Source organism: Equus asinus, chromosome 6 (genome assembly GCF_041296235.1).
Source record: "Equus asinus isolate D_3611 breed Donkey chromosome 6, EquAss-T2T_v2, whole genome shotgun sequence".
Classification (NCBI taxonomy): domain Eukaryota; kingdom Metazoa; phylum Chordata; class Mammalia; order Perissodactyla; family Equidae; genus Equus; species Equus asinus.
The window spans coordinates 28,942,582-28,965,656 of record NC_091795.1 but is presented as its reverse complement, the minus strand read 5'-3'; the positions used below and the strand labels follow the sequence as shown (position 1 = coordinate 28,965,656).

At 40.6% G+C, this 23,075-nt stretch overlaps 1 protein-coding gene across 4 annotated transcripts in view; it reads left to right on the top strand.

Moving 5' to 3' along the window:
• The window catches only part of KDM3A (lysine demethylase 3A), a 49,654-nt gene that overhangs the window by 17,372 nt on the left and 9,207 nt on the right, over positions 1 to 23,075 (top strand). For all 4 annotated transcript variants that reach the window (XM_014852797.3, XM_070511794.1, XM_070511796.1 and 1 more), the window contains exons 9-19: positions 2,807 to 2,970; positions 4,562 to 5,079; positions 8,692 to 8,896; positions 11,892 to 12,106; positions 15,137 to 15,289; positions 15,425 to 15,520; positions 15,889 to 16,016; positions 17,720 to 17,915; positions 19,470 to 19,642; positions 20,021 to 20,257; positions 21,573 to 21,744. In XM_014852797.3, coding sequence (XP_014708283.3) covers positions 2,807 to 2,970; positions 4,562 to 5,079; positions 8,692 to 8,896; positions 11,892 to 12,106; positions 15,137 to 15,289; positions 15,425 to 15,520; positions 15,889 to 16,016; positions 17,720 to 17,915; positions 19,470 to 19,642; positions 20,021 to 20,257; positions 21,573 to 21,744 — 2,257 coding nt within the window. The remainder of the gene's footprint in view (positions 1 to 2,806; positions 2,971 to 4,561; positions 5,080 to 8,691; positions 8,897 to 11,891; positions 12,107 to 15,136; positions 15,290 to 15,424; positions 15,521 to 15,888; positions 16,017 to 17,719; positions 17,916 to 19,469; positions 19,643 to 20,020; positions 20,258 to 21,572; positions 21,745 to 23,075) is intronic.

The window sequence follows — 23,075 nt, the reverse complement described above, 5'->3', positions numbered from 1 at the left end:
AGAAAATTTTCATGATATTTTTCTGCTTTGAGGCCTCTAAGGTATGTGCCAGGCACTGTGGTAAAGCACAGCCTTAAGCTTCATTACTCTCATTTTACAATGGAGGAAACTGAAGCTTCAAGAGGTTAAATAATGTGCTAGAAAGTGTCAGAGACTGGATTCAAATCAAGGTCTAACACCAGACCCCCGTACTCTTAACCACTGTGCCGTGGCTGCCACTCCTTTCCAAGTCTTTTCCTTGGTATGGTGAGTCACCATTGTAAAAACAGTAGATACCTCCTTCCTTCCCTCTATTGCTCCATGCCTCTTTCCAACAAATATTTATTGAGTATTTAATATGTTTTAGACATTGGTGAGCATTACTGCCTGGCTCTTGAGTTAACTCATAAGACTTAGTTATAGCTGTTTTGAAATATTAAGTGCTAACAGCATTCACTCATTCCTGCATTCTACCAGTCTTATTTATTGAGTGTCTGCCATGTGCCTGGCTTTATAAGGTATAACAGTGGACGCAAGAGCAGAGTCCCTGCCCATAAGAGTGTATGTTTCATTGTGAGGAGACTGACAATGAAAAAGTAATGTAAATAGAGGTACTTTCACAGTGTGATAGTGCAATGAAAGATATAAACATGATAAGATGATGAAGAATAAGGAGGTGACTTGTGGGGCACTGCTTTGAAAGAGTGATCAGAGATTCTAAGGAGGTGACAGTTGAGCAGTTTTGAAGGTGAAGCGCTGGAACTAACCAGCCACCTGAAAACTGACCAGACAGAGAGAATAGCAAGTACAAAGGTGCAAACAAGAAAGAGCTTAGAACCTTTGAAGACCAGAAAGGAAGCCTATGTAGTTGGAGTGTTGTGGACAAGTGGAATGCAATGAGTGGAAGTGGTTGGTGGGGAACAGACCACATAGAATTCTTGTAGGCAGTGGAGTGCCATGATCTGAATGAATTATATTTTATACAGATTGATCTGTGGTAGAGTAAATTTCAGGTAGGAGGCATAAGATTCAGGTAAAAACGGAAGAAATTGGGCCAGTTAGGAGACACATAGTGGTCTGGGGAAAAGATGGTGGCATGGAAAGAAATGGATAGATTCCAAAAATATTTTGGAAATTGAGGCAGGACTTACTGGCTCATTGATTGGATGTGGGAAATGAGATGGAGGGTTTTTTGACTCAAGCAGCTCAATGGATATTGTACAGAATAAAAATATATGCTTAGGTTTGCAATCTGAATTTAAGTACATTACTCCCAGCAGAGTAATTTAACAAAAGGTATTAGTACATCAACTCAAAACATAAGTCAGAATAAAAAGGTGATATGAGGGAAGATGCTTGCTAAAAGTGAGCCTTGGTAAGCATTTTGAAGTGACTTGGCAATTTAACTTTGGGAGGCTAATCTTTTAATAGATGGTTACAAGAGAATTGTAAAATAGAGTCAAAAAGGACTTTAGGGATAAATTTATCTAATTTCCTCATTTTAAGGATTAGATAACTGAGGCCAAAAGAGGTAAAGTTGACTATCCCAAGGATATTCTTAGAATAGCCAAAGCCTCCCTCAAAAAGTCCCTTCTGGGGAAGACTCAGCTAATATTTAGCTAAAATTGAGTTGACTAAAATAGTATAATATATGATCACATAATTTAGTACTTTAAAGTAGTTTGAGGCTATGTCAAAACTTTGATAGTAATTAAGGAAACTCTTCTTATTTTTCAGTTATTCTGTTCAGCATATACTAGACAGTGTTTTCAGGGATGCCAGAGTAAATGTCTGAGAAAAAGATTCGTGAGTGGACTACATATAAATATATTCAGAGTTGTGAGGTTTTAAAAACTCACTAAGGGAAGTACTACATCAAATTTTAGAAATTAATAACTAGAAGAAGAAACTTTGAAGATTCTTCAAGTTTAGATTTGGTTGTAGAATAAATGTAAAGGTGATTGTGGTGTGAAAGAGATATGGTTGAGAAAGGCGTATGGCTTCAAGTTTGAGCACATATGAAGATAGGCTGGTGAAGATGTATGGATTTCATCTGGGTTAGCCCTAGACTATTGAGCTATCTGGAGTTGAGTTAATCTCTTCCTTCTCTTTCCATGGTGGGAAGTTTATTTTTGTGGGTGGTATCAACTGGGAAGAAGTGGGTTCATTATTTATATTTTCCCAAAGATGGAACTACATATAAAGGGAAGGGGATGGGTGTCCCAACTTTGTCCCACAGCCCTGACTTGAGATTTTTTGCAGCTTGGGATGACCTTTGTGACTTGATGAGCCACATAAGAGCAAGAACCATGTCCTCAACCTTTATTGCATTGTAAAGGCTTATTTTGGTACCCAGTAGGCACCACTGCCTACAAGAGTCCTATGTGGTCTAGTCTCCTGCCAGTCTATGCAGTAAGTGCGTGGTGGGCACTAAAGTAGTGTTAAACTGAATGCATGTGAAACTGCCACCATTTGAAGATTGTCAGTTAAAAGCTCACTTCTGTGCATTGCCTTATTAAAGTAATTGCCAAATGGCTGTATTTTCCTTACATAATGATTCAGAGGTCTGTAAAAGATCAGCTTGTGATCTTTTGTAGGAAGACTCAAGTTTTGTGAAAAGCTGGAGTGATTTCCTTAACAGCCTTCAGATATAAGTCCTTAATTTTGTGATTTCTCACTTGTTCTACTGTCCTATTCTTTTTATTTGGTGATGGTATTATGCTTGTTTAGTACTAAACCAAGCAAATAAACTTGAATCTTGCTAGCACTTTGTAATTCCCCAACTAGGGATTTTCTTTTTAATATCTGTTGGTTTGGTATCTTTTAGGCCTCTCCCAGTATGTGTCCTGTACAGTCTGTTCCCACACCTGTTTTTAAGGAGATACTGCTTGGCTGTACTGCAGCAACTCCACCTAGTAAGGACCCAAGACAGCAGAGTACTCCCCAAGCTGCCAACTCTCCACCTAACCTTGGAGCAAAAATTCCTCAAGGGTGAGTAGTTATTTGTTACAGATATTTAATCATAAGAAGGAGGAAAATTATTTTAGCTCGGGTTTTTCCTGTCTGAGCTTACATTGCTCAGGTGGCAAGATTTACCTACATTTAGTGTTTCATAGAGGAAGTATTTGTATAGCTGAAATTTGGCATAATGACCTACCGTTCATTGTAGCTCATGTTGTCCAGGGAGGTTTTTCATTAGAGTTTCCAAATTGGTCAGGTGCCTTCAGAGGTGAAAAGTGTAGCAGGCATGCAGAACAACATAGAAAATGTTACAGAAATGAAGGGGATGTGAGCAAAGAGCAGCTTCCTTGATTTGTTATAGTGAGGATAGTTGATAGAAATTACTGCAGACAGTTGTAGAATAGATGTCTGCTTTCAAGGAAAAGGGAACAGATTGGTTGTTTGTGGAAGACTGAGGTCAATGGGAGCGTGGAGAAGAGGGAGACATGGTTACCCTGAGTGGTTCTCATCAATCCAGACCCCACGTATAGGTGAGAATGGTGGCAGCAGAGAAAATACTGTTAGAGAAATGAAGCAATAGCTGTAGGAAGTATAGTTATTAATTTATAGGTGAAGAAAGTGTATAAGAAATGTAAAGTTTAACCAGAGGTTTAAAGTAGCTACAAGATTAACAGAGAGAAAAGTTTTAAGGGAAGGCTCTATTTTAGGAGAGGTGGTGGCTTGTGCAGGCAGTTGATGAAGACTTAAGATATGACTCAGAGAGACTGGTGTAGAAAGGTAGGTTTGGGACCGCTGGAAGAAGGTGGGAGAGTAGTTAGGCATGTTGATTCCCTGGGAGTTAGAAAGTGGGCTGCCTGGGATAGAGCTCGGAGGGTGGTCACATAGCAGTCAAATGGAAGGAGGAGCAGTCTTCAGAGCAGAAAGAGGGAACAGTAAGACATTCAGTGGTACGCAAGCAAAGATGTTTAATATGAATGCTTAAATGACGTTTTTCTCAAGGATGAAATCTTTTGTTAGAGGCAGGCGAAAAAAAGGTTTAACAGGACAAAAGGACTTTGTGTTTTGCTGGGGAAAGAACTTTTAGGATGAATTTCAGAGAAACAAAAGTTCTTTATGGATACTCCTATTAAGGTAGGAGATGGGGGGAATACCAGATCATTCTGTGAACAAGCAAGTAACCAATTGGCTCTTCCGTTTGCTTTGGATCCTGATCGTTGATCAGACAAGAATGAAAATCCAGTGTTAGGGCTGGTTACACGTTCATAGCAGCAAGACAGGGTTTTGTGCTGCTGGTGGTTTTGGTTCCACATGATACTCAGTTTGAGGGAAAGCTGAGGCTCTGTGTGCTGTAAGTAGAACTAACTTGAAGTGGTTAAGGATTTATGAGAACATGCAGATAGGATTAGGGCTGTATTTTTCTGAGTGTTTAAAATATTTTTGCAGAGCCATTGACTGATTACTTTTAACTTGGCTCACAGAAAACTATCCTAAATTCTCTAGTATAAGCGGTTTTCTTTTCTCTTTCATACTGGTTGCCTTAGGGAACCAAACAATTGGCTTTTGGAAGGTAAGGGAGAGAGAAAAGAGGCCTAAGTGCTAGTTTTCCGTATTATCTTTTCAGATGTCATAAACAGAGTTTACCAGAAGAGCTTTCTTCCTGTCTAAATACAAAGCCTGAAATACTGAGAACAAAACCAGATGTCTGCAAAGTAGGGTTGCTCTCTTCAAAGTCCTCTCAGATTGGAACTGGAGACTTGAAAACTCTGAGTGAACCAAAAGGTAGCTATACTCAGCTGAAGACCACCACTGATGAGGAAAACAGATTGGAATCTGTTCCTCAACCATCAACTGGCCTTCCTAAGGAGTGCTTACCTACAAAGGCTTCTTCTACGGCAGAACTGGAAATTGCCAATACTCCAGAACTGCAGAAGCACCTAGAACATGCACCTTCCACCTCTGATGTCCTTTCAAATAAGCCGGAAGAGAAAGCAGATGTCAACAGTGATAATCCTAATAGTTGTGTGGGAAAAAAGGGAGAACCTTCAACTTTAGGTTGCCGGTCACAGAATGTAAAGGAATCTTCAGTAAAAGTAGAAAATGAAAGTTGTTGTACACGAAGCAACAATAAAATCCAGAATGGTGAGTGTTTCTACATATCTTTGTTGTAGAAGGTAAGAGATGGTAGTGAGTTCACATATATCTCCTTCTTACCTTATGAGAAAATAATATGAAAATGACTGTAGAAAAAGTTCATACAAGCAGAAAATTTCAAAGAAGGAAGTAAAATCCTGAAATCTTCTCAGAAATGATCACTGTTAATATTTTGGTGGACCTGGTTCCATGTATGCAGACATACAGATAAACTGGAGTACACAAATGGATTCATACCAACAACTTTACCCTGTGAGTTAGTGTAGGTTTCTATCAGCATTTTAAAGGCTGTAAGGATTGCATCATGTGCATTTACCATTTGACTTAATTGGTTCCTATTAGATGGGTAATTAGATGGTTCCCAATTTTTGGTTGTAAGAAAATAATTTTGAAACAAAATCTTAAAGTAATGAGATGATTACTTTATCTTTCGCCTGTCACTGATCTTTCTGTAACATCCAGGTAGGAGTGGAAGAGGTGATTCATAGTTTATGCTCATGCAGGTGGTTTAGATCTGAAATTTTTTTAAAAGATAGAGAATTACATCACTACCTCTAGAAAAGGGACTTTTGGTTAAAGATTTTATTTTATTTATTTATTTTTTAAAGATTTTATTTTTTCCTTTTTCTCCCCAAAGCCCCCCAGTACATAGTTGTGTATTCTTCGTTGTGGGTCCTTCTAGTTGTGGTATGTGGGACGCTGCCTCAGCGTGGTTTGATGAGCAGTGCCATGTCCGTGCCCAGGATTCGAACCAACGAAACACTGGGCCGCCTTCAGTGGAGCACGCGAACTTAACCACTCGGCCACGGGGCCAGCCCTGGTTAAAGATTTTAAAGACAAGGCTGAAACACCAGGCAGGATCTCTTCGCTTAAGGGGAGGTCCTTCTAAACCCACAATTTAAAACTAAATACTCTTCTTATGGAGAAAATTGTACACTGTATTTCATACTCCTCATATTAAGTTAGAGGATGCACTCCAATGATGGTAGTTATCAGAAGCTCTCTTATTAGAATTAGTAGAACTAAATGGCTTCAATATGTCAGAAGGTGCAGAGCTATTACAATTTAAAAATACCTTTGATAGGGGCTGGCCCGGTGGCGCAGTGGTTAAGTGCGCATGTTGCGCTTCTCGGCAGCCTGGGGTTTGCCAGTTTGGATCCCGGGTGCGGACATGGCACCACTTGGCACGCCATGCTGTGGTCGGCGTACCACATATAAAGTAGAGGAAGATGGGCATGGATGTTAGCTCAGGGCCAGTCTTCCTCAGCAAAAAGAGGAAGACTGGCAGTAGTCAGCTCAGGGCTAATCTTCCTCAAGAAAAAAAAAAAAACCCTTGATAATTGTCACCTGTGTGGGAAAATTAGTGTGGTTTTTGTTAACTTTAAAAAATCTTAATAAAAACACTATTCATTTGGATATGTAAGAAAGAAATATGTCTATACTCTAGCTTTTGCTTCAGACCTCTGAAAGTAGAGGGCCAGATGAGTGGATTTGACTGTGGGTCTTTTTCATACAGAGTTGGAGGAATACAAAAAGAACTTTCTTTGCCTAGTGATACCTCTACCCCAGCTTCTTCGTTCTTGAGGCTTAGGTTGATACAGCTATTACTTTGCACAAAATGAATGGCATGAGATTATACTGTTTCTTGGGAGTTATGTAACTCCCAAAAGAAAGTGAATACTCATAACCGTATCCCTGTTCTATTTCTTTAACCTTTTGAGTCATCAGCCCTCACATTCGGCTAGTTTTGAGGCAAATTATTTTCATATTCTATGAAGAAACAGCAAAAATTCTGCATTGGTAAGCACATTATACATACATAAGTGAGTTAGGAGTCCAGCTTTGTCTCTTTTTAATATAGTGTGCAAGTATGCCCCATCTAAAGTGATTTTAAGAGAAATGGAAAACCTAGTCACATCCTGGTGCATGCTGTCTGCTGGGACTTTGGGCTGAGAAGTGAGAGTGATAGACGCCTACCAGGATCTCTGCTGCCTCCCTTACTGTTGCTTGTGGGTATGGAGAGACTCACTGGAGACTGTCCCTCTCCATCGCGCCCTTGCTCTGCTTAGGGGCTAGGAAACAAGCAAGCCGGAGTTGAACGGCCTTTTTCTGTTAGATGGATGTGTGGCTCCTCGGAAGCTGGCATTGCTCTTTTCCTTTGGCTCTGCTCTGAAGTGAGAGAATCATTGAGGGGATCAACTATTGCTCTCCTTACTAAAGAGCTGGGTTTAGATAACTGAACTTGCTTATTTCTAGATATTCTGTCTTTTAAGCCAGGACAGAGCAGATGAGATAATCTTTGGGCTCTTTGCCAAGGGTCTGTGAAAACCTGGTCCAACTCTAAGGGTGACATCTCTTCAGTATCTGAGTAGTTAAAATTCCATCCTCAAACTACTAATCTCTTTATTTTCTCTCCTGTCTTACTTTACTTTCTCTTTTCACTACAACTGAGTAAGAATGTTTAAGGGATCTAGACCTGACAGCATCCAGTTAGCATTTTACAGTGTGTGCTAGTCCTGCTTTAGAAGAGAGGTAAGATTAGATCACCTCTAAGGTAATTATTAAAGATGCTTCTGTTATTTAAAGCCTTCTTTGGTTTGGGATCTTTGTTCCAGTTTCCTCCAAGACTACTAGTCTCTCCCACCCATCTCTCAACTGGTTCCCCAGAAGCTGCTTTTGGGGTTGGTTGGTTTGTGTAAGAATCTACTTCCCTCCTCTCAGCTGCCCTGGATCCTGAGAAAAGGTCTTTTCTGTTGGTTTTATATGAAATGTTCCTTAAGGCTCTTGACTTAGAGGTGGATTGCTTTCTGTGTTATTTGGGCTGACACAGTGATTGTTTTTTCCTGTTATATTTCTACTTTTCTCTTTTTCTTTAGAAACTGTATTAACATTTCCTCTCCAGTTCTCCTGCCCATTACAAGTTAAAACTTAAAATATACATTTACCTAGAATTATAATCCTGTCTTTAGCCAGTGCTCTTAATCCTGAATGGAACATAGGTGTGAAGGAGATTGAAGACATGTCAAGGGTCGAGTGACATCTCTTGGAAGCTTTTAGAAGATAGCTCTTATTTTATAGACCCAGGGGCCTGTGCAGGAAAGCTGTTTAGTTTTTATTATATTTAGAATGGTTAGCTTTTGCAGAGAACACACCTTAAACCAGTCTTTTTTGAGTGTGAAAACTGACAGAATTGACTTCCACGCAGTCTTCGTTTGTTGAGGTGAGCCTGTCTCTGCATTGCTCATGTTGCAGTGAGTTTGAGATAAGTTATCTGGTTGGGAAAAGTCTTCCTAAAATAGTTGTCTCATCTGAATACAAGTATATACTAACTTGGATTATGAGTCTGGTTGTTGAATTTGGGGTTTTAAGGTGCCACATGGATTCACCAAATAGGAATTATTTTATAAAGAGAGTAAAACTTTTCTAATTGTTCTGATAGTTGTCTTCTGGTAAGCCATTTTAGAAATTACAGTTGAAACAGTAATTGAGAAGAGGAGTTCTCCCTTTGGGAAAACTGGCCGTTTGAGTAGAATTCAGGAACATATTGACGTGATTTTTAAAAATTTAAGGTTCCATTTCTTTAATCTTTTGTCTTCCTAGCCCCATCCCGGAAGTCGGTTTTGACAGACCCAGCCAAACTCAAGAAGCTGCAGCAGAGTGGCGAGGCCTTTGTGCAGGACGACTCCTGCGTGAACATTATTGCACAGCTGCCCAAGTGCCGGGAGTGTCGCTTGGACAGCCTCCGCAAGGATAAGGAGCAACAGAAAGACTCGCCTGTGTTTTGTCGCTTCTTTCACTTTAGGAGGTGAGGCATTTTGGGAAAAGCCCACATAATCTGGGCCCTATAGCATACTTTTTTCCCCCTCCTCTTCTATCAATAGTAAATCTAGAACTGAGAAAAGTAGAGATTGTATTTTTAATCTGTGGGTTTGGGAATCTAGATCTTACTGCATATTATTTTCTTCTTGTTCTCCCTTTCAATTTTGTGTTGAAGCAAAGAAGCTTAAAAATAGAAACTTCTATTTCTAACATTATAGAAAAGTGTTGAAGGTTCTGAAAAACCACTACAGATAGCTACTGTTAACTTTTCAGTGCATTTTAGTGTTTATATGGTCATAAAATATATTCAAGCTTACCTACTTGGTGTATTGTAGATAGTGTTTTGAATCTTATTTTCCCAGTACATAGTAGGAACCACTTGATCATGTTAACTTTTTTCTGCAAATACTTTTGAGTAACTGTAAGAACCCATAGTAACATTGTTTGATAATAACACTGTTTGATAATTCACTTAACCAATTCCCTTGTTGGTGTTAAGATTATTTTGTATTTTTTGCCACTGAAAAGGTAGAGATGATCATCTCCGTGTCCATATCTCTGATTATTTACTTTGGAAGGATTACTGAAAGTGGCATTGCTGGGTCAGAAGGTGTGTGTATTTTAAAGCTTTGATACATGTGTTTTGCCAAATTCTTTGCAAGGAGGTCATACTGCGTCCATGCGCGCTGTCAAGGTTTGAGCAGTCCTCTCTGTGTACTTTTGCCAGCAAGAAGAGGCGTATCTTTTAAACAAATCTTCTCCAATCTTATAGGCATAGACTTTTATTTTTATATCATATTTTTTTAGAGACAAATTAATTTTCTTTAAATTCTTCTATCCTGAGCGAAGAAAGGCAGCCTTATCTTGTTTTTTTGATGTATAAATGAGCAGTGTTATTTTGGGTATAGATGAACTTTAGTTATGATTTGCTTTCTCAGAAATCTAGATCCTTTCAGGTTCACCTAGTTCTAATCATAAACAGAACTGATGACTTTAATTTTTTCCTATTTTCCTCCTCCCCTTTAGTTTTATCAAGATTAAATAATGCTGATAAACTGAATTAAATGCACAGGTATTTTAGATAATTAATTATATCTGTGCTGGTAACTTTCAGATTTAGGCTTATTTAATAAATTAGAGTTTTTTAGAGAGTAGTTTGACTCATTCATCCTGAGTAAATTGCAAAAGCATCATGCTAAAGTGTGTGTAGCATTTAGAGCTGTGATAACTGCCAACGTGTTAATCTACACATATATTCATAATACTTTCTGAATAATGCCTGGCCCGGAGTAAGTTCTCAGTAAGTGTTAGCTCTATTCTACTTCCTCTCTGGAGAATTTTTTTTACACAAATAAGTGTGTAGGATGCATATGCATTTGTGGGTACTTAACATATATTTTGAAGAAAGCGCAATATGGCTATGCTTTGTATAGATTTATGTATTTCTGTTATAGACTTGATTTCATGTTATACGGCTCTTCTTGTTAAAGGTGTAACTGGATTGGATAAGAGATTGTCTGGTTTTTGTTTAAGTTGCAGAGGCATTTTAGGGAGGGGCTAATTCATTTTTTCTTTCTTTTGAATATTATTAGATTTTTTTTTAAACCACTATTTTGTAACCATCTAGACGTCATTGGTTTTATGACTCTGTTTTCTTATTTTTGACCTCTTTGAAGGGGAAAGTGATGTCGCTTAATGTTGCATAGTAGAAGGTAGTATAGTAGAAACTAGAATAAGCTCACTTCTTTGGTAAAAAAGAATATCATAATTTAAAAAACAAAGCCTTTTTTTCCCTAATGTTTAGAGTGAAGATCGAGGCTGTCCTTAGCTTCCTCATCAAGTTTGTTTCTCATTAAAATCTCCTGCAGGTAAAATAGGAGTTGGGGGCGTGGAGTCCCAGTGGTAAAGTTCAGTTGCCAGGTCCTGTTTACCATCTTCTCTCCCTTTGAATGGCATTCAAGTTCATTTTTTAGTATTTTATGACTCTCTCTAATTTGAGCTATCAATTAAAAACTTACATCTCTCCTTTGGACTGCTTGAAGTAAAGCTGCATTTGTTATGCAGCTCTCAGTATCTTTCCAGTTCATTCTCCACTCTTCTGGACTAATGCTTTTTCTAAAATACAACTTTGCTTGTGGCTCATGGACTCAAAGAGTTTCGGTAGCTGCCCAGCGACTAGCAAAGAAATCAAGGTCCCTGCATTTTTCTTGGCTTTTGTATGAAATATTGTTTCCTTGACGTGCCTTCTCTTACTTAATGGCTGCCTTTTCATTCAAGGCCAAGCTTAATTGCTATCTCTACCGTGAAATCTTCCTATTAGTCCTGCAAACTTCATAGCCACCACTTCCTCCTCTGCCTCCTGTGAGATTTAGTCATTGTTCCGATACCTGCTATGTTCTACTCCACTGTGTGTTTTACTCCATCTTCTTAGGTACTGAGGCCCATCTTAACACTACCTTTCATTCCAGAAGCTTGCACAGTAATTTGCAATTAGGATTCATCTAGATGAGTGCTGAATACCTCATAGATTTATGTGGTCATAGCTTCAGTGACTGTCCAGGGTTAGCCTTCCCTTGCTGAGCATTATAGTTGAAGCAGTAGTTGTATTCATATCTGATCAGATTATTTATGACCTTCTGTTTGTTATCATTGTGCTTCTGTGGTGACTTGTGATTGTCGTTAAGTCCCAAGTCCCAGCAGTTTCAACAGCTGTCCCCGGAGGCAGAATGATTAGATCTTGGTTCGGATGCAAAGCACACATCTTCCCCCTCCACCCCTGACCTGGGCTTGTCTTTCGGGGGAAAACTTGGAAGTTTTTTTTTTTATCTTTCTACTGACATTGCCACATAACAATTTGCTCTAATTAATCATGGAGATTATAGAAAACTGGGAAGGAATTTGTTGATTTAAATAGTAACTGCAAGACGTAAGTTAATTTTTTTGGTGTGCGTAACACAATTTTTTTTCTCCACTTCCTTTAGGTTACAGTTCAACAAACATGGTGTGTTGAGGGTAGAAGGCTTCTTAACACCAAACAAGTATGACAGTGAAGCAATTGGCTTATGGTTGCCTTTAACCAAAAATGTTGTGGGGACTGACTTGGACACAGCAAAATATATCCTGGCCAACATCGGAGACCACTTCTGTCAAATGGTGATTTCTGAAAAGGAAGCTATGTCAACTATTGAGCCACACAGTAAGAGCATCTCTTAGGGGGTAGGATTTTTGAGTCCAACTTGATTTTTGTTCCTAAATGACACCTAAGTCCTAATTGTATGGGTTTCATTTTCACCTAGAAGTTTAGATGACTTTGGTATAGTGAGGTTGCATTTTTCCTTTTGTAACAGATTCTGCCTGTTTCATCAGAGTCAGTCACCTATCTATGGGCTTTATTTTGGGACAGTTACCAAGGGAGTGAAATTCCTTTTTTGTTAAGAAAGGTAAAGATGAGATGGTGCTGGAATTTGCACAGCCTTACCAGCAGTATGGGCTCAACAAAGGGGGATGAAGCCTCAGCTTGGTTTATGTTAAGACAAAGATTCTTAATCAGGAATACATTTCAAACAAAATAGGAATGTACAGGCTCTGCTCTAGACCTAGTGAATCAGAATCTGGGGGGCTGAGTCTCAGGCATGAGAATGGGAACAAGCTCAGATGAAAATGATTCTGATAGAGTCAAGGCTTTAAGGGACTACTTGGAGGTTCTACCTGGGTATATGCCAGTGTCCTCCACTCTCACACTGATCTGGCAACCTGGTAAACCACAAGGATCACTGTGGGTGATATAGTAGAGCCAGACCTCCTTCATGACATCTCAAGGTCTGATGTCTGGGAGGGCACTGCACACCTCTTTTGGTCCACAGGCCTCTGTAGAAGTGAGATATCCAGCTGGAAGCACCAAGGGGCATCTGTCTTTTAAATCTCACATTTTCTTCCATTATTTTATCTTTCCCAAATGGTTGCAAGTTAAAAATGAAGGCTTTCCATTTCTCTGGTGGGTATCTTTTCAGACTTTGCATACCCAAATAACGTTTCAATACAAGTATCTGTACGTACCAGTCTTAAGAATTTTGGTTGTAGGTGCCAGAAACTAACTGAAACTAACTTAAGCACAAAAATACTGTTTTGGGTAGGTATAGATACTATTACATCTGAGTCCAAGGATTGGGAACTGGGGCATTCCTACTAGCAGGAATTCGGAGCTAGGTAGGGATTGGGGTTATGAGCTCCATGGGCAGCCAAAGTCATACTGAAGAGAAGAGCAGCTTTAGAATTTTAGAATCACTCTGTTCTGTTGGGGTAGTAGAGACTCTGAGAAGTCGAGAATCTTATGGAAGTTGTTTTTCCTGTAATCTTCTATTTAGGACAAAGGATACTGGTTTTCCATTTTCAGAAGAGCTACAAAGTCTCTTTATTATACACATTTAAGTAAAAGTAGTAGATTTAAAGAAAAATTTTAAGTAATGGGTCTAGAGGTGGTATATAAATGATTGGCATATAGAAACACTTCTTTGGAGTATATTGGCGGCTTCACTCCTGAATCAGCAGGGCTATTTTAAGCATCTGATGTTTTTTCTTTGCTCAAGGTGTCAGCTGAAAAGTGTATTTTTTTTAATATGGAAAAAGGCACAGGTAGTTGTCTTTTAAGAGCGTAATTAAGAAACTCTGAAGATTTGAATGTGATTAACCTTTCCTCCTTGCCTTTTTGATTATCCTGTTCCTCTTTATTTCCTCTGTGACAAGCTGGTCAGTTGGAGAGAGGAACTCACTGTGAGTGATATTGAAAGATGCCACCACAAGGTGTTCCCAGAAGGGTTACCCTCTGATCCAGAGATTAGGAAGCAGGTCTCAACCTTTATACGTTTATTCTCTCTCGTCAATGATAAATAGTCATAAATGGGTGGCTAAGAGATCTAAGAATACTCTCCAATAAAGGAGTCTAATCCAAGTGACTGAGGTAAAGCTCACAAAATCTCATCTGTAAAATGCCTAAAGCCCTGTGTGTTGTGCACTGAGCTGTTACATTATAATGAAATGGCAGAAGTTCACTCTGCAAATGGATTAATTTGGTGCAGACTGAAGTTGGTCATTTGTGTTGTGGTTAGTCTCAAGAAAGAATGAATTAACCACAGACGGGATTAGGAAAAAGATGTTCTCCGTAGAGCAAGAATGTGGCAGTATTACCCAGTCTTGTTCAGGAGAGAGAGAGAGAGACAGACAGAAAACAGTTGTCTGATCGGCAGACACTTGGCTTTTCTGTGACCCAGCAAACTGTCCTTCCTTGGCTCATACTCCTTGAGGCTTTCTGATGCCTGATTTGGCACTCTACACCATGGGGGGCAGGTGCCATATCCCGCCCAGTCCTGGAGACCCTTCCCTCCAGTTATCAGGGCTTGGCCACTGTAACAGAAAATGCTGCTTTGTAGAATCCTGGATTGTGCCTAAATCTGCTGGATATTTGGTTAGTGTGAGTCAGTCCTGGGTGCCTACATCACTCTTGGCACTAACAAAATCAAGTTTCTGACTCTGGGCCATGAAGGAACCCACTTTGAACTATTTGCCCCCACTAAGTTAATGTGCTACTCCCTCCAGGTTCCCTCAGTGCTCTGGAGTTTTTAGTGGGTAGTCAGTGGATTCAGGACACATGTGAATAACCTGACGCTCTACACTGAATGTTGGGTTTATGTAGCTGAGTCAATTTTCTTTTCTTTTGGAGAAAGCATGGTCCTGGCTGCCTTCAGATTCTCAAAAAGGGCTTTCCAAAAGGTAAAGAACCACTGCTGTGTGATACCTGTCTCTGAACTCCAGCTCATGTAACCACTGCTGCTTTTTTCATTGATTGATTCAGCAGTGCTTACTGTGCACCAGCAGTATGCAGAGGTCCTTGGGGGACGTGGCATAGCCAAGCAGGGGTTCTGCTTGTATAGTGTTTAGTCTCCTAGAAGGAGGCAGAACTGCACCTGGCTGTATCATACTATACTGCACTATAGTGTGAAGAGACTTAAGTGAGTGTTAAGTACAAGCACAAGTTGATGGGAGTGCTGAGGGAATCCAGGAGAGCTTCATGGGGTGTTGGGGGGATTTTCTGAAATGGGCTCTGAAGACCGAACAGAGTTAATGGGAACTCCAGTCAGAGGGAGAAATGACATCGACTCCACTCCCCCTTCATGTTTTATTTCAGAAGCCCTCTCCTCCCCAAGACTAAGTGACTTATTCATTTTTGTAGGACAGGTTGCTTGGAAGCGAGCTGTCAAAGGTGTTCGAGAAATGTGTGATGTGTGTGACACCACCATTTTCAACCTGCACTGGGTGTGTCCTCGGTGTGGGTTTGGAGTGTGTGTGGATTGCTACCGGATGAAGAGGAAAAACTGCCAACAGGGTGAGAACTGACTTGATTCCTCCAGCCCCCTTACACACTTAAATTCAGCCTTTCGTTGATTTGTGGTTGATGGATTTCTGAAGCATTTGGGGCCTGAGAACATAAAGAACAGTTAGTACAAATCCATTGTTGCAGGTGCTGCCTACAAGACTTTCTCCTGGATAAGATGTGTGAAGAGTCAGATACATGAACCAGAGAACCTAATGCCTACACAGATCATTCCTGGAAAAGGTATTTCACCTGGTGTCATGATTTCTTTTCTCCTTGTTTTGGTTAGCTCATAGGGGCTGGTAGTTTGATTTTACTTTGTATAATATAATTACTTGCTAACTTTATTTTAGTATGTACCATAAATTGTCCAGAAATGTATTAAATAATTCCCTCTAAACTTTTTGATTATGGTCTTATAAATATTTTTGTAGAAGGAAAGAAAATGGTGCATTAGGAGGAAGGCATACTTAGGATGAGAAGGAGGGAGTGTAAGCACCATGCTGCTAAAACAAGTGGTCCTGTTGGAAATACCAGCTTCTGCTTTGTAATGTTGAGACTGAAAGTACCTAATGTCCTTGTTCAGATGTTTGCCTCTGCCCTCTTTTTAGCCCTCTATGATGTTGGCGACATTGTTCATTCTGTAAGAGCAAAATGGGGAATAAAGGCAAATTGTCCCTGTTCAAACAAGCAGTTCAAACTCTTTTCAAAGCCAGCCTCAAAGGAAGACATAAAACAGGTATTACTGTTTATGCTACATTCGCTGTCCTTATGACTCTTGTCTATCTGTTTTCAAATAACCCAAGGATTTCTGTAGTATATTTGAAAAGAACGTGGGGATAACTGTCCGTGGAAAGAGAGGATTCATACATTTCATGTGACACTTCATAGACCCATTCTCACTTTTCACATCACTTATATGGACTTCATCTGTAGCCTTTTTTAGTTGGTCTTTAATTTTGGTTCTTGAAAAAGCAAAAACCTCTTTTGTTCTAGTTTTTACCAGATAAGTTGCTATCAAATTTGTATGTGTTTTTAGAGACTCCTCATGTTTTGCAGAATTAAAATTATTCAGATAAGCTTTAAAGTTTTTAAAGTTACTAAATATATTTTACCCATAGTTATATGAAGAGTTAAGGAAATAACATTGAAATGAGCCTTCATGTACCCATCACTCAACATAAAAAATGTACATTTCCTTAGTGCTCATGTGCCTCTTCCTGATGGCATCCCCTTCATCTTCACTATCACATCTACTGCCACTGCCCCCACCCCCACTCCCGGTCTCCCTTCCTCTCCTTCCCCCCAGTAATCACTATCCCACATTGTGTTTGATAGTCAGAAATTCTTTTATGTCTTCATAAAGCTATGGTGGCAAAGGCAGCATGGGTAGAGGAGTAGTGATCTTGGGAGTCAGAACTGAATTTGAATTCATTCTCTGCCATTTTTTAGTTGCATAACTTTGGCTTAAATCAACTGATTTCTGTGTACTCCAGCTTCCTCATCAGTAATAGAGGATGTAATAAATAATACTCATAATTGGGAATCACAGAATTACGTCCCATGTAAAGGGAGGGCTGAGACCACAACAGGAATGTGACTATTCTTTTTCCTTCTTATATATGTATGAACTCACCAGCTGAGTCATCAAGGCAGTTTTTTAAATAACAGAAAAATAAGTGGTGTGCTCTCTATATTTTTTTCCTTGAGGAAGATTGGCTCTGAGCTAACATCTGAGCCAGTTTTCCTTTATTTTGTATGTGGGTCATCATGACAACATGGCTGCTGATGAGTGGTATAGGTCCACACCTGGGAGTTGAACCTGGGCTGCCGAATTGGAGTGTCTTGAACTTAACTGCTAGGTCACTGGGCCAGCCCCAGTTTTTTTTTTTTTCAGTTTATGTTTGAGTCCTTTTAAGAGCTGGTCATCACCTTTTAAAGCCCACTATGCTGTATTAAATCAAAAGAGCATTTTCTTTTCTCTGCATTGCCTTTCCTTCTGAAATCACAGCTGTACCTTTCCTACCCTGCCTTGTTTATTTATTCATTCAGTAACCATGTGGTGAGTGCCTGTTCGCAATACAGGGGAGATAGACACAGACTGGTCATTTTAAAGCAACCTGGTAGGTGGAGTGATAGGGATCTATGTGAGCATGAGATAGGTGAGAAAGTGTAGAGGAGGGAGTATCTTGCTGTATTTAAATTCTTAACACGGCTTATGTCTTTGCTAGTAATACTGAGAAGCTAAAAAATTAAAATCTCTCCTACCTTCTAGTTCTGCTCTTAGTGCAAGATTACTGTAGCTGTGGCGATGTCCAGGGCTATTAGGTGGTTTGGTTTTGGGTATTTCTTTCTTATTGGGGAGCTCTTAGGAGAGAAGGTAAGAAAAGGAAAATGTAATCTTTCAGGTTGTGTAAAATTCTCCTTTTATACTCAACACAGACTTCCTTAGCTGGAGAAAAACCGACTCTTGGTGCTGTGCTCCAGCAGGCTCCCTTGGTGTTGGAACCAGTGGCTGTGGCTGGGGAAGCTGCCTCCAAGCCGGCCGGCAGCATGAAGCCCACCTGCCCAGCCAGCACGTCTCCTTTAAACTGGCTGGCAGACCTGACCAGCGGGAATGTCAACAAGGAAAACAAGGGTGAGTGTTTCCTGCTCTCCTATGGCTCCCTGAGGACTTTAGTCCATTCCCAGAGGGACCTGGCAACTTCAGTGCTGTGAGAACAGAGTGGTTAGAAGTCGGGTGAAATGGAAAGTCGTTCCTTGTAGTCACCTGAGACCTGACACGTGCAGTGTTTTCAAAATGCGGCACCGGCAAGGAGAGCTTTTGCTGATGATCGAGCACCAGGAAGGGTTGAGATTGTGTCTGGCAAGTATGGAGTGGGCTGAGACTTGTTTGTTTTAATAAGCAGTTTTTTGCCTTGCTATCCTTACCCTGTATATAGTTCCTATTTTGTCTAAATTGTAATGTTCTGGTTTTGGTTGTATTTTTCTCATCTGTGCTGTTATCTCAGGATGCTTGATGATAGTATAAAGAACATGGGCTTTGGAATCAGGTGATTCTGCTTTCTATGTTATAAGAAAGAACACTTGCAGGTCAGTTTCTTACATGCAAAGATCTGAAACAAAATTTCAGTTAATAGAATTCAACAGTATAAGTAAAGGAATTATACAGCATGACCAAGCAGGGCTTCAGAAATGCAGGTGTAGTTTAGCATTTAAAAAATAGTAGAAAAATCATGTGCTGGGACACAGAAAAGTAGTAAAATTCAATACCTATTCATGATTAAAGAAGAAAACTTCTTAGATTAGTAACAGAAGGGAAACCTAATGTGTTTCTACAATAAAACTGACAGCAAACATCATAAGTAAGGATTGAATTTTTGTAACTCTCTGGATATTTTTTAGCAGTTTCCCTTTGTGTTCAGGAATGAGATTAAGGATACTTATTATCACTGTTTTATTAAACATTGTACCTCAAGTCCTGTTTTTTGCAGTAAGGCAAACAAACAAAAGATGTTAGGATTGGAAAGAGAGAGAAAGCTGTTGATATTTGTAGACAATCTAATTATTCATATAGAAAATCTAAAAGAATCTGTGTTAGGGGCCGGCCCGGTGGCACAGCGGTTAAGTTCGCACGTTCCGATTCTTGGCGGCCTGGGGTTTGCCGGTTCAGATCCTGGGTGCGGACATGGCACCACTTGGCACGCCATGCTATGGTAGGCGTCCCACATATAAAGTAGAGGAAGATGGGCACGGATGTTAGCTCAGGGCCAGTCTTCCTCAGCAAAAAGAGGAGGATTGGCAGCAGTTAGCTCAGGGCTAATCTTCCTCAAAAAAATAAATAAATAAAAATACGAGAATCTATATTGAATGAACATCTGTCAAGGTTGCTAGTTACAATGTTAATTTACAAAACTCAATTGTATTTTGTGTGCCAGGAAGAAACAAATAGAACTGGAAGTTTAAAAAAATAACCATTTACCATAGTATTGCCTTGGATATTGGATATTTATTGTTTTAATACCAGTTGGAAATCCTTGTCTAAGTCAGTGTTTATCCTCTCAAGTTTTTTGGTTCCAGTAAGTGAAAACCAAGTTCCAAAGTATTTCTGTTAATAGAAGACCAGTAAGGGATTTGCCTTTCAGTATGCTTTTCCATCTGGATGTTTTTGTTTCTGATTTTTTTTTTTTAGAAAAACAACCAACGATGCCAATTTTAAAGAATGAAATTAAATGTCTTCCACCCCTCCCCCCTTTGAGCAAATCTAGCACAGTCCTCCACACCTTTAACAGCACAATTTTGACACCTGTAAGCAACAACAATTCTGGTTTTCTCCGAAATCTCTTGAATTCCTCTACAGGAAAGGTATGCCTTTTGTTGTCTGTACTCTGCCTTGTAGATGAATAGTCAGAACAAGAAGAGACTAGAGAAATTGAAACAGAAAGTAGAAAGAAGGCTATGAATCCCGTCCTTTCCTTCATGGGTACAGAAGGCCGTGTCGTTGGCAGGTGGGCTTCTCAGGGTTACTGGGCTGGGCCATTTCCTCCTGTTACACTTCGTCCTGTACCCATTTCCTATGAGTTGTGATGTCAAGTGGAGGAAGAGGACTTACCTCTTTGTCTGAGGGTCCTGGCTTGGAGTCTTCTCTGGATATGTAGTGTGTACTCATCCTCCCATTTAGGAGTGGGTTTTTTGATGTTAGGGAATGACATATTTAAGACTTCTGTTCTTTCTCAAATTCAGACAGAAAATGGACTCAAGAATACACCAAAAATCCTTGATGACATCTTTGCCTCCTTGGTGCAAAATAAGACCTCCTCTGATTTATCTAAGAGGCCTCAAGGACTGACGATCAAGCCCAGCATTCTGGGCTTTGACACTCCTCACTATTGGCTGTGTGATAATCGCTTGCTGTGCCTGCAAGATCCCAACAATAAGAGCAACTGGAATGTGTTTAGGGAGTGCTGGAAACAAGGACAAGTAAGAGAGGCCTCTGCTCCCCAACCCAGCTTACATCCCCCTTCTCAGTCCCTTTGGCAGACTTCTGACGACCCGCTTCACCTTTCTTCCTTCCTCAGTTATGAGTGGTGTATACTTCATCTCCTGTGTTTGCACTTTATTGTGGATATTAGGGCAGAGTGTGGCTGTGAGTCTTATTTTTTACAGCAGACATTCCTGAGCTGTCTTTCCCATTGAGATTTTGATTGCTTCCAACCACTCATTGGATTTTTGATGAGAGCATTCTGGGCTCAGTGATTCTTGCATGATAAACCTCAACAGGAGAAGTGGAAGTATGACTAATGTGGTATGGCTGATGTGGTTTGAGGAATTAGAAAAAATATGATAAAAATCATGTGTCCTTCTTCCATGGGTTAAAAGACCTTGTGCTGAAGGCAGCTTTAGGTGAGCCAGAGCCATGTGGTGTCCTCCTAGAATCGGTGTGTGGTTTCCTTGGGGGCCTGCTTTAAAGGGCAGTGTTGATTGATCTTAAGTTCTGGTTGATAGTTTAGGAGATGCATGACTTTTTAGACCTGCTCCTCTGCCTTCTTGTTTTGGTTGTTTTGTTTTCTGGATCTTTGGCTTCTCTTCTGAGCCAGGTGGAGTTCTCACTAAAGGAACACTTTGCTTTTGGACAAGGCCAGGACTGGGGAATTGCCCAATAGAAAAATGTGTATATTTAACAACAAAAAAAGAAAATTCTGAAAAAAATGTTTTTCAGCCCTGCGTATGAACTAATAGGGTTTGCTTGTGATGACAATGACAGACTGAATGCAGTCCACCAGCAGGTTTTGTTTGGATTACATAATGTTTTTAGAAAAACTCGTTGCCAATATTTTAGTCAGGCTGTTTCACATAAAGATAAGGGTTGTCTTGGATAACCAAAGACTTGGCACCTCAGGTTCATATTCCTGCATGGCAACCACAGGCTGGAGGCCAGTGTCACTGCCTTCTTTGGACAGGACACTTGCACCACCTCTGTCTCTCCTGCACGTTCAGGGCCTGGCCCTGAGCCTTGGTGTTGGGGTTCTGTGAATAATGGGATCTGAGTCAGGAGGTGTGAACCTTGCTCCTGGAAGCTTACTAATGTAGTTTGAGAGGTACGGGGCGTGTGTAGCAGATGAGTAGTAAAGACAAGAAATGCTGTGGGAGCTCAGAGGACTAAGCTGTCACTTTGGCATCTGAGACCAAGGCCAGCCACAGAGACACAAACCAGCAGCTGTTTGAAGAGGGGCTGCCATGGTATGGGGACAGAGCTGGGGGAGTTCAAACTAAAGCCTTCGTTCTCTTCTTCTAGCCAGTGATGGTGTCGGGAGTGCATCATAAATTGAACACTGAACTTTGGAAACCCGAATCCTTCAGGAAAGAGTTTGGAAATCAGGAAGTTGACTTAGTTAATTGTAGAACCAATGAAATCATCACAGGAGCCACAGTAGGAGACTTCTGGGATGGATTTGAAGATGTTCCGAGTATGTATTAAAGACTTGCCAAGGGGTTGAGGATGTGGAAGGAGGGGACACGGGAATGGCAGGAGCTTGAGGCCCCTTCAGTGGCAACAACAGCATTTTCCATGATCTTAGAGTTTAAAATTAGTGTCTTATCTCCTCCTCCCCTTTCTTTTTACAAAGTTTATGCTTTTGAACGGAGGCAGATTCACTCTGTAGTTCCTTAGAGAGGTGAGGTTTTGGTCATCTGTTTTTCAGGTGGTGCCACGTCCGTCCTGTGACAGAAGTGCTGTGCTTCCACTTGTGCACAGGGGGACGGGGGCAGAAAGCCAGGGTTTGTGACTCAAGGCTAGTGGTTTTATGTATGTGTCACCTTCATATATCCTTTTTATTATTTTTTTAAATTTTAATTATTGTTTAACAAGGTAAGTAGACTGGAAGTTGCCAGGGAATCTGAATTCATTTAACACAAGGTGTCCTAGTCACTGCCTACTTCCTCTGGGCGAGGGGGGATTGTGGCAATAGAAGGCATGTGTGTCTGGTGCTGGGGTGGTTTGACCCTTTCTGTGGATAAACTGTTTCCAAGAATAGCAAGTCCTTGCTGGGCCCTGGGAACTCAAATCCACACAGACACCTGTCATCATGCTCCCATCCCCACTGGAGGGTTTGGCCAGTTCATTCTTTAGACTCTCAGTAGTTCAAGTTTGCTCATTCATCGCTCTCATTCTTCTTAGACATACTTTCAGCTTTTATCTCCTGCTTGCTTGTTCCCTGTTACCCACATTTACAGGTTATGGTCCATAATTTCAACAAACTTTACGACAAAGTTATAACTAACTCTTATATAATGCCTAATGGAGTTTTTGACATAAGATGTTTTCCTAGGGATCAACATCTGTCAAATGAAGAAGGAGGAATCAGGACTGGGCGGGAAAAGAGTCAGCTGCAGTGCAGACTCAGCAAAGCCTCAGCCAGTGTGGCAGGGAGTTCTGGAGCAAGTATTGCCCCTCATTGTCTCAGATTGGGCTGAAGTGGGACATGTCAGGGCCTTTATCCCCTACCTCCCTCAGTCTCTAGATACTGGTGCCCCGGGCAGGGCATCACCTGGCAGGGCAGCTCTCTGCACTGTGTCTTAGCAGCAAGCCCTTTGAAGGGCATCTGGCGGCACAGCTACCACAGTATGCTTTCCAGTTAGGCCTGGGTTCATATCCTGACTCTTGGTGTGTACTTGCTATGTACATGAGCTTGGTGGTTTAAGCTACCAACCGTCTGTATGGTTTAAGGCAGCCCAGAGTCAACTGCAGCTTGCCTTTTCCATACTGACGATTCTGCTGCACACCCGCCCCGCAGCACAC